The 11,894-nt window shown below is 50.3% G+C and overlaps 1 protein-coding gene and 1 long non-coding RNA gene across 2 annotated transcripts in view; one reads left to right on the top strand and one right to left on the bottom strand.

The window, feature by feature from the left end:
- Nucleotides 1-361: 361 nt before the first annotated feature.
- On the bottom strand, nucleotides 362-3,862 carry LOC138663526 (uncharacterized). The gene is made up of 2 exons (XR_011318207.1): nucleotides 3,785-3,862; nucleotides 362-1,546 (listed from the first exon to the last, which is right to left on the bottom strand). It is a non-coding gene; the product is annotated as an uncharacterized lncRNA (long non-coding RNA).
- A 3,204-nt stretch (nucleotides 3,863-7,066) lies between these two features.
- Nucleotides 7,067-11,894, top strand: part of LOC138663525 (oocyte zinc finger protein XlCOF22-like) — a 44,551-nt gene continuing 39,723 nt past the window's right edge. The window contains exons 1-2 of the mRNA XM_069749765.1: nucleotides 7,067-7,122; nucleotides 11,715-11,864. Coding sequence (XP_069605866.1) covers nucleotides 7,096-7,122; nucleotides 11,715-11,864 — 177 coding nt within the window. The 5' untranslated portion in view covers nucleotides 7,067-7,095. The remainder of the gene's footprint in view (nucleotides 7,123-11,714; nucleotides 11,865-11,894) is intronic.

Here is an 11,894-nt window from a genome sequence, read left to right as displayed (position 1 = left end):
ATCCGTTAAGCGCTTAGTGCTAGCGGATTGCGCTAACGCAATGTTTCTAGAGGGTCGGCGTTCACCCTCCCCGCTAGCGCAGATCCCCGATCTGCGGTAGCGAGGAACGGGCCTCAAAAGAACGGCACATCGCTAGCGCGTGCCGAAAATGGCATGCGCTAGTGATGCGCTTCAGCTAAAAGTAACATTGCTGTCCATGGGTGCGCTAACGGACCCGTTGCATGGCGTTAATTTCGACATTTTCGCCGTGCAACGCAGTCCGTTAGCGTTAACCCATTAACGCAATGTGAACCTAGCTTTACACAGATACATCATGGGCTTGTCCTGCCCTACGCATGAAATGAAAGACAAATACAATGTGGAGACTTAATCAGAGCAATGTTTTATTTACATTCAGAACTGGTTTAAGAGGTAAACAATTACCATTTCTCACAGAAATCTCAGACTTTTACTTATAGAAATACTGGATAAATATCATTTTAACAATAGATATAGAAATATTTCTAATTTTATAAAACTGCCTTTTTTTGCATAGAAAAACTTTATGCCTTTCCTTGTTTCATTTTATGCCTTTGCTTGTTTCATTTTATGCATTTCTAAAGTATTGTAAAAATGTAATATGCTGTTGGTGCATGCGGGCAGGACTGTCGGTAGGGTATGCGGCTCTGAAGCTCCCCCCCCCCTCAGGCCTGCCTCCGGTGTCTGAGATTTCGGTGTCCCGGACCTGAGATCATAATACCGGCCTTGAATTGTGATGGACACGGCAGCCGATCCTGAGAAACATCCAAGGTGGGAATGCCCCATCATGTCGAAGAGAGTCTGCTAGATCCAGGCCTAGCAGACCAGTACTGGTGGGTTCATGGATGCCAGGAGGGAGCTGGCCTAAAGGAAGGTCTCGTCTTTTCCTGGCGGGTCAGGAAGTTGTCCCGTCTTTTTTTTTTTGGACAGAACATTTCCAAAACAACCAAATTTGAACAGATCTCTTGGGAGGCAGACTTTAGTCCTCTGTTGCAGAAGCGAAGTACTCTTAAACTGATAGGCGCAGAGTAGGACGCACTAGAAAGTTGGCGTGCATGATTGTTCAGGGCGCTGGCGGTGTGGACCGGCCACCAGAGAAGGCCTAGACCAAAGCCTGGATATTTTAAGAGCAAGGTCACTGGAGCCTCTGGAAAACGTGGAGGCTGCATGAATCGGAAGGTTTCCTCAGGAGACGTCCACATTGCTCAGGGGAAAACTAGGACATATTTGTCCTGTGTTTTTTTTTTTTTTTTTTTTTAAAGTAGCCCCCTTACTGCCTCGTAGGATATACCAGTCCTTAAGATCACAAATCCTTTTTCGCAGAGCGATGATGAAGACGGGCATGGAATAACCTGGACGCAGAGAGGCGAGAGGGTAGGGCGATTCGTGGCATGAACGGTCCTCCGGGGAACCCCAAACACTCTTGATGTGTTAGGGCCTTGCCTCGTAGACCACAGATGATATGGTAGTGACAATTCTAGGTGGGAGATTAGAGTGACAATTCGACTGTCGCCCTCAAAAGCCATATCTGGGAAGAAAAAAAAAAAATGAAAAAGAAAAATCGTTAATAAAGAAAACCTCCCAAAACCTAAGGCCTAAACTGGGCTGGGCGGTCCAGACCCATGTCTTCCTCCTACTGACATTAAGTTAAAACAGATTAGGTTCGTGCTAGTTGGTGGTGTACCCTCCTCTACAGGAAATACCTAAATTTTTTTTTTGCATAGCATAAGCAGCATACACCCATTTTTTTTTTGTGTACCCCAATGAAGCATTAGCTCCCCCACATCAACCAGAAGGCCACACAGCATAACCTCGCTCCTCCAGTCAGAAACCTCCACCTCACATTAACCAGCGGACCCCACAGGATAAACCCAAAGCCCACCAGACATTCCCTCCCACAAGCGTAAATCCCCATATGACGCCCCCTGCCCCCAACCATAAATCCAATCAGACACCCCCCCCAATCGGATGCCACCCCAGCTTAACCCCCCAGCATAAACCCCCATCGGACGTCCACCCCTCCTCCAAGCATTACTCCCATCGCACACCACGCCCACCCAATAATAAACCCCCACCGGACGGCCAAACCCCCACAGGATGTGGACCCCCCATCCAGCACACACCCCCATCAGACGCGGACACCCCACCCAGCACAAACCCCCCATCGGACGTTCACTCCACCCAGCCTAAGCCCTCATCAGCCCCCCAAACCCAACCCATAAGCAGGTCGCCCCCCAATAAAGGGGATCCCTCCGTAAGCGGCAGGTCGCCTCCCCACGTCCCACCACAGGCAGGTCGCCTCCCCACGTCCCACCACAGGCAGGTCGCCTCCCCACGTCCCACCACAGGCAGGTCGCCTCCCCACGTCCCACCACAGGCAGGTCGCCTCCCCACGTCCCACCACAGGCAGGTCGCCTCCCCACGTCCCACCACAGGCAGGTCGCCTCCCCACGTCCCACCACAGGCAGGTCGCCTCCCCACGTCCCACCACAGGCAGGTCGCCTCCCCACGTCCCACCACAGGCAGGTCGCCTCCCCACGTCCCACCACAGGCAGGTCGCCTCCCCACGTCCCACCACAGGGAGGTCGCCTCCCCACGTCCCACCACAGGGGTCCCCCAATAGCCTGCAGCAGGTCTCCCCCCACATCCCACAAGCAGATAGCCCTCAAATCCCACAACAGGGGTCCCCCACTAAAAGGGGTCCACCCCGTAAGCAGGTCACCTCCAAACCCCACCACAGGGGTCCCCCCCAACAGCCAGCAGGTGCCCCCCAAAATCCAACCACAGGGGTCCCCCACAATAGTCAGCAGCAGCAGGTGTCCCCCAAAATCCCACCACAGGGGTCCCACCACAATAGCCAGCAGCAGCAGGTGCCCCCCACAACAGCCAGCAGCAGTAGGTGCCCCCCCAAATCTCACCACAGGGGTCCCCCCACAACATCCCACCACAGGGGTCCCCCACAACAGCCAGCAGCAGCGGTGCCCCCCCAAAAAGCCCACGACGGGGGTCCCCCACAACAGCCAGCAGCAGCGGTGCCCCCCCAAGAGCCCACCACGGGGGTCCCCCACAGCAGCAGCGGTGCCCCCCCCTACAAAGCCCACCACGGTGCCCCCCCACCACAGGGGTCCCCCACAGCAGCAGCGGTGCCCCCACCACCACGGGGGTCCCCCACAGCAGCAGCAGTGCCCCCCCACAAAGTCCACAACGGGGGTCCCCCACGGTGGTCCCCCACAGCAGCAGCGGTGCCCCCCCACAAAGCCTACCACAGGGGTCCCCCACAGCAGCAGCGGTGCCCCCCACCACCACGGGGGTCCCCCACAACAGCCGGCAGCAGCGGTGCCCCCCCCACAAAGCCCACCACGGGGGTCCCCCACAGCAGCAGCGGTGCCCCCCCCCACAAAGCCCACCACGGGGGTCCCCCACAGCAGCAGTGGTGCCCCCCCCACAAAGCCCACCACGGGGGTCCCCCACAGCAGCAGCGGTGCCCCCCCACAAAGCCCACCACGGGGGTCCCCCACAGCAGCAGCGGTGCCCCCCCCACAAAGCCCACCACGGGGGTCCCCCACAGCAGCAGCGGTGCCCCCCCCCACAAAGCCCACCACGGGGGTCCCCCACAGCAGCAGCGGTGCCCCCCCCACAAAGCCCACCACAGGGGTCCCCCACAGCAGCAGCGGTGCCCCCCACACAGACAAGCAGGTCGCCCACCACAGAGCCTCCCCCCAATAGCGAGCAGCAAGTAGCATTTTTTCACCCTGAAACCACTAACCTCCATGTGCCATGGCGTCCACAAGCTATAATCATGCTGCTTTGCCGCCTTCATGATGTGACTGAAAACACGCCCCCTCCCAATAGGACACGCCCCCCGGAAATGACATCACACCTGGAAGGAGCCCATACACTCTAGCATTTACCCATGAACCACAGCACAGAAACACTCTCTCTCATACACACATGAGCTGTGTCTGTCTACTGTACAATTTCAGTTTGTATTATTACTATTATATTTGTATTTCCTATTTGATGTGTGGTATAGTGTTTTACTAACTTCTTTTCCAGCATCAGGAGCTATAAAGAGCAAGTGTGAGAGCAGGGATCTTCAGTGTGAGGAGCTGTATGAGGGATCACTCTCTGTCTCCTCCCACTTGCTGTTTAGTTCATAATGAACTAATCTCTGTCAGGATGGTGAACTAGATGAACTAGTTCACTCTGAAGATTAGTTCATTTTGAACTACTCACTCACGAACTACCCATCAGCGGCAGCTGAGGCGGTGAGTGACCGTGCGGGGGACGCCGGGTGTGCGCAGGGGGACGCTGTGTGTGTGTGTGCGCGCGCGCGGGGGGACGCTGTGTGTGTGCGGGGGGGGGGACGCTGTGTGTGTGTGTGCGCGCGGGCGGGGGGGACGCTGTGTGTGTGCGTGCGGACGCTGTGTGTGTGCGGGGGGACGCTGTGCGTGTGCTGGGGGGACGCTGTGTGTGTGCTGGGGGGACGCTGTGTGTGTGCGGGTGGGACGCTGTGTGTGCGCGCATGCGTGTGTGTGCGGGGGGACGCTGTGTGTGCGTGTGTGTGTGCGGGGGGACGCTGTGTGTGTGTGCGGGGGGACGCTGTGTGTGTGTGTACGGGGGGACGCTGTGTGTGTGTGTGTGTACGGGGGGACGCTGTGTGTGTGCGGGGGGGACGCTGTGTGTGTGCGGGGGGGACGCTGTGTGTGCGGGGGGGACGCTGTGTGTGCGGGGGGGGGATGCTGTGTGTGTGCGGGTGGGACGCTGTGTGTGCGTGTGGGACGCTGTGTGTGCGGGAAGGGACGCTGTGTGTGTGCGTGCGGGGGACGCTGTGTGTGTGTGCGCGTGCGGGACGCTGTGTGTGTGTGTGCGCGCGCGGGACGCTGTGTGTATGTGCGCGCGCGTGGGGGACGGTGTGTGTGTGTGCGCGCGCACAGGGGGGACGCTGTGTGGATTGTTCGTGTTTTTCCCTCTATATTATTCAATTGGGGAAAATCCGGAAAAAAATGTAAAATCTGCAAAAACCGCTAGAAAAACATTCCTGACGTGTGCACGTAGCCTTAAAGAAAAATGTCATCATATCTTCATTAGAAAAGTAGTGGTTTATTGGATTGTCCACAGGAACCCCACATTGCAGCAAAATATAAAATAGGTGAATTAGTTCCGAACAGATTGTCCACTTGTTCATATCAACGTTTGTTCCCAAACTTTCCTGAGATTCTGAATGGTAAATGGCGTCTGTTCCTGTGATGGAGGATGGTAGAAGTCTCCATAAGCCCAGCGACCAGCTGTCCATTCCGTCTGTCTGTAGAGTGACTGTGACAGCAGGAGGCGGCTGCAGTGCCCGCTCCCCCCGAGCTGTGGATATATATAGATGTCCCCCACAGTGCCCGCTCCCCCCGAGCCGTGGATATATATAGATGTCCCCCACAGTGCCCGCTCACCCCGAGCCGTGGATATATATAGATGTCCCCCACAGTGCCCGCTCTCCCCGAGCCGTGATTATATATGTCCCATAGAGCACGTGCTCTCTCTATATGGTGAGCTACATATACAGGAATAGCACATGTGCAATGTCAGCAAGAGGCAATGTGCTCACTACAGAATTCAGTTGTTAACCCCTTCCCGCCGCAGCCCTTTTTCGTTTTTGCGTTTTCGTTTTTCACTCTCCTCCTTCCCAGAGCCATAACTTTTTATTTTTCCGTCAATATGGCCATGTGAAGGCTTATTTTTTGCGGGACGAGTTGTACTTTTGAACGACATTATTGGTGTTACCATGTCTTGTACTAGAAAACAGGAAAAAAAATTCCAAGTCCTGTGAAATTGCAAAAAAAGTGCAATCCCACACTTGTCACCCTTTTGAGGGTGAGGCATTGACTGGAACCCTCAAAGTAAAGATATATTGATAATAAGATCTTTCTTTGGCAAAATAATTTAATGTCCATAATAATAATATTGTTATACGTACGCCGATATCCGATACCAATACAAGTCAATGGGACACAAATATCGGAAGGTATCCTGTAATGGATCCCAGGGTCTGAAGGAGAGGAAACTCTCCTTCAGGCCCTGGGATCCATATTCATGTGTAAAATAAAGAATAAAAATAAAAAATATTGAAATAGTTACCCTCGGACGCGCCCTGGTTGTCACCGCTGCAACCACCATGCTTTCCTTGGTAGAATGAGCGCGTTAATGACCTTCGATGACGTAGCGGCTTGTGATTGGTCGCGGTAGCGTCATGTGACCGCTCACGTGACCAATCACAAGCCGCGACGTCATCGAAGGTCATTAACGCGCTCATTCTACCAAGGAAAGCATGGCGGTTGCAGCGGTGACAACCAGGGCGTGTCCGAGGGTGAGTATTTCAATATTTTTTATTTTTATTCTTTATTTTACACATAATTCTTACTCCCGATACCGATTCCCGATATCACAAAAATATCGGAACTCGGTATCGGAATTCCGATACCGCAAATATCGGCCGATACCCGATACTTGCGGTATCGGAATGCTCAACACTAGTGATGAGCGAATATACTCATTACTCGAGATTTCTCGAGCACGCTCGGGGGTCCTCCGAGTATTTTTTAGTGCCACAGCTGAATGATTTACATCTTATAGCCAGCATTAGTACATGTGGAGATTCCATAGGAACCAGGCAACCCCCAGATGTACTTATGCTGGCTAACAGATGTCAATCATCCAGCTGCGACAAAGAAAACTAAAACTCCGAGCACTAAAAAATACTCTGAGGACCCCCGAGCGTGCTCGAGAAATCTTGAGTATATGCTCTCATCACTAATAATGATATATAAATTATGGTAAGCTGTGACCGATATTCATATCAAAATATATATATCGTATATACTCACCACCCGGCACCCGCTGTCAGAAGATGAGCGGAGGGAGGTTGGAGCACTGGTGGAGCAAGGAGGAAGAGAGGTGAGTATTTATTTGTTTTCCATGTAGCGTCTTCACTGAGGATCTCATTCCCTGAGGCCCCTGATCACGTGACCCCTGACTCCTCCCTCCTGTGACCTCATCACAGGTCCTGTGCACACAGAGCAGCCATATATGTGGAGTGCGGCTCTGCGGGTGGAGGTAGGTGGAGATTCCCCATTACTGAGCGCTTCTGCTCTGAGACTCTTTTGGGGTTGTTGTTGCCACTTTATAAGAATCATAACGTTGTTGTTCTGTTTCCTGTAATAGATACATACAACCCAACTATGGAGGACAGGAAGTGAGGGAGCGGATTGTTCTCCTAGTACAGGGCCCCTTTCTTGGCCCCACACAGTGTAGTGCCCCCATTATGCCCTGTAAGTAGGGTTCTTCCCCACACCCAGCTGCCTGGGGCACTTTACCATGAGCTGGTACCTCAGATTCTTCCCCGCACCCCTTTCCTTTGTTGGCGCCAAATCTGTTCTGCCTTTGGGGCTCTGGCCTTTATAATATCAGTAACTGCGTCATCAAGGTCTCCTGACCAGGTGCACCATCTAGACTCTTCCCTCCGGAAACCCTCCCTCTTCCCATTGATGTCACATGGTCCCGTCTGGACGGCAGATAGCAGTATTTGTACAAATGCAGCACAGCCCTGAGGAGTCTTTTTTATGACTCTCCTTTTTACACCCCTTATGTAATATATATGATGGCGCTCACACAGTATAATGTTTCCACAGTACTGGCATCTCTCGTCAAAAAGGTATTTTCACACTACCGCCATACCCCCAAACAGTATAATGTTCTCATAGTACCGCCATACCCCCACACAGTATAATGTTCTCATAGTACCACCATTATACTGTGTGTGGGTGGGATGGAGGTACTGTAGGAACATTATACTGTATGTCGGGGTATGGCAGTACTGTAGGAATATTATACTGTGTGTGGGGGTATGGCGGTACTATGAGAACATTATACTGTGTGTGGTGGGATGGAGGTACTGTAGGAATATTATACTGTGTATAATATTCCTACAGTACCTCCATCCCACCACACACAGTATAATGTTCTCATAGTACCGCCATACCCCCACACACAGTATAATATTCCTACAGTACCTCCATCCCACCACACACAGTATAATGTTCTCATAGTACCGCCATACCCTCACACACAGTATAATATTCCTACAGTACCTCCATCCCACCACACACAGTATAATGTTCTCATAGTACCGCCATACCCCCACACACAGTATAATATTCCTACAGTACTGCCATACCCCCACATACAGTATAATGTTCCTACAGTACCTCCATCCCACCCACACACAGTATAATGTTCTCATTGTACCGCCATACCGCCAGACACTATAATGTTCCTACAGTACCTCCATCCCACCACACACAGTATAATGTTCTCATAGTACCGCCATACCCCCACACACAGTATAATGTTCCTACAGTACCTCCATACCCACACATACAGTATAATGTTCCTACAGTACCTCCATCCCACCCACACACAGTATAATATTCCCATAGTACCTCCATCCTCCCCCACACAGTATGATGTTCCTACAGTACCTCAATCCCACCACACACAGTATAATGTTCCTACAGTACCACCATACCCCCACACACAGTATAATGTTCTCATAGTACCGCCATACCCCCACACACAGTATAATCTTCTCATAGTACCGCCATACCCCCACACAGTATAATCTTCTCATAGTACCACCATCCTACCACACACAGTATAATGTTCCTACTGTACCTCCATCCCACCACACACAGTATAATGTTCTTATAGTATCGCCATACCCCCACACACAGTATAATCTTCTCATAGTACCGCCATACCCCCACACACAGTATAATGTTCTTACAGTACCTCCATACCCCCACACACAGTATAATCTTCTCATAGTACCGCCATACCCCCACACACAGAATAATGTTCCTACAGTACCTCCATCCCACCCACACACAGTATAATGTTTTCATAGTACCTCCATCTCACCAAACACAGTATAATATTCCCATAGTACCTCCATCCCCCCCACACAGTATAATGTTCCTACAGTACCTCCATCCCACCACACACAGTATAATGTTCCTACAGTACCATCATACCCCCACACACAGTATAATGTTCTCATAGTACCGCCATACCCCCACACAGTATAATCTTCTCATAGTACCACCATCCTACCACACACAGTATAATGTTCCTACAGTACCTCCATCCCACCCACATACAGTATAATCTTCTCATAGTACCTCCATCCCACCACACAGTATAATTTTCTCACAGTACCACCATACCCCCACACACAGTATAATGTTCCTACAGTACCTCCATCCCACCACACACAGTATAATGTTCTCACAGTACCACCATACCACCCACACACAGTATAATGTTCCTACAGTACTTCCATCCCACCACACACAGTATAATGTTCTCTGTTATGATCCGGTGACCTTGGAGCAGCATGAAAACTTTCACTGGAGTAGGTGGTAACTATACTGACCGCAAATCCTGATCTTAACACTGCAACTAGAAGTAGCCGTGGGGTGTACCAAACAAACCCTAGACACCTCGTCACAGCTGGAGGACTAGATACCCCTATAGATGGAAATAGGAATACTACCTTGCCTCAGAGCAGAACCCCAAAGGATAGGCAGCCCCCCACAAATATTGGCTGTGAGTAGGAGAGGAAAGACAAACACAGGCAGAAAACAGGATTTAGCACAAGAGGCCACTCTAGCTAAAATTGGAAAGGATAGAACAGAGTCCTGTGCGGTCAGTATTAAAACCCTTCCAAAAATATCCACAGCAGATTATACAAAAATTCCTCCATCTAACTAAAGACGTGGAACGTATATCTGCAACTCCAGAGACTCCTACACACAGAGCAGGAATACAATCAAAAAACAAGCACACAGCTTGTGTGCCAAAGAAAAAGAAACGGACACTTATCTTTGCTGAATTGGCAGCTAAGCAGGAGAAGCCAGAGATCCAACACTTCCCTAGAAACATTGACAACTGGCAAGGACTAATGAGTCCTGCAAACCTAAATACCCCAGTCAGAATTGCAATCAGCAGATACACCTGTCCAGGACTGCAGGCCAGGGACAACTGCATTACCACCTACAACCACCGGAGGGAGCCCAAAAGCAGAATTCACAACAGTTCTCACAGTACCACCATACCCCCCACACACAGTATAATGTTCGTACAGTACCGCCATCCCACCACACACAGTATAATCTTCTCATAGTACCGCCATACCCCCACACACAATGTAATGTTCCTACAGTACCTCCATCCCCCACACACAGTATAATCCTCTCATAGTACCGCCATAACCCCACACACAATGTAGTGTTCTTACAGTACCTCCATCCCACCACATACAGTATAATCTTCTCATAGTAAGGCCATACCCCCACCACACACAGTATAAAGTTCTCACTGTACCGCTATACCCCCCACACAGTATAAAGTTCCCACAGTACCATCATCCCAGCACACACAGTATTTTGCTCCTACAATAGTGGCTTCCCACAGACACCGGAAAATGTTTCCACAGGACTGGCATCCCCCTCAGACACACTATAATGTCCCCACAGTACTGCCATCCCCCCACTTTTTAATGTTCCCACAGTACTGCCCCCTACATGCACAATATGGTACCATCCACTTCACTGACTACCTCCGACCACCGACAATTAATAAATACTCAGTCTCATTCTTGGTGCAAATACTAATGAACCCAGGATCTATGAGATATTTACCATACGATAGTTGGATAGGCAGGAGTGCATCATCCAAAACGGTAGCCCACTCGGTTGCTATGATGGCTATGAATTGACAGGGCTCAGTGGGGTGTGGTATTGGTCACCCTCTCCTTCCCATCATCACAATTTCAGCGATATCCACTAAAGGTCAAGTGGGAAGAGAGATGCTACGTGCCAGAATTGGAGCATCTTAGAGATGTGCCTTTTCTGGGTGGCTGAGAGCTGATTTTTTTTTTTAATCCTGGGGCCACCGTATCCATGGCCCCTTCCTAGGCTATTAATATCAACCCGCAACTGTCTGCATAACCTTTGCTGGTTATTAATTATAGGGGGACCCTACATCACTATTTTGGGGGGTCCCCCATTTTAATAGCCACTAAAGGCTAAGTATACAGTTATCAGCTGATATTACTAGCCTGGAAAGCTCCATCGGTATTACCCCCTTCCTAGGCTATAAACAAACTTCTGTGTGTGAATCAGACCTGATATCTAATGTGATAGAAGATTACAGTGCGGGGAAAATGGGAAACCTTCATATAGACAGCCGGTGGTGATGGAGTCAGTGACCGACTCTGGCCAAATATGTTTCTAGAGTCGTAGTAGAAGATGAAGATGTCGTCCTCACCATGAAGTAGTTATTTCTCCTGTCACGTGTAATGAATATCTCCTGCAGTATTGCTGATGCCGATTCCAGGGTCGGTAAATGAGACGAGAATTAGCGTTATGGAAGATGAGTCTATGAGAAACGTATTCAGCTGCCGACTCCGAGGGAGAAACTGCTTGTTGTCTGTGGCCTAAATATATAGGTTTTATTAGTAGATGTAAAGAAGAAAACTGAATACTGTAAAATAATAAATCTCCTCATATGTTTCCCTTATTATCTCCAGTAATTGTATTATTACACAGGATTCTTATGATGTTACATCGGCTCATCTTCTCATTCAGGTCTCTACAATATCTGATTCTCTCAGTGAAGATCTCCTACAAAAGAAAACTTTCCTGATTTACCCAACACAGATGGATATGGACAGAGACAAGATGGCGGAGAGGATATTACACCTCACCCTAGAGATTCTCTTCCGGCTTACTGGAGAGGTGAGAGATTCTGATGACGTCACATTACAT

Source organism: Ranitomeya imitator, chromosome 2 (assembly GCF_032444005.1).
Source record: "Ranitomeya imitator isolate aRanImi1 chromosome 2, aRanImi1.pri, whole genome shotgun sequence".
Taxonomy (NCBI): Eukaryota; Metazoa; Chordata; class Amphibia; order Anura; family Dendrobatidae; genus Ranitomeya; species Ranitomeya imitator.
This window is presented reverse-complemented; position numbering and strand designations above follow the sequence as displayed.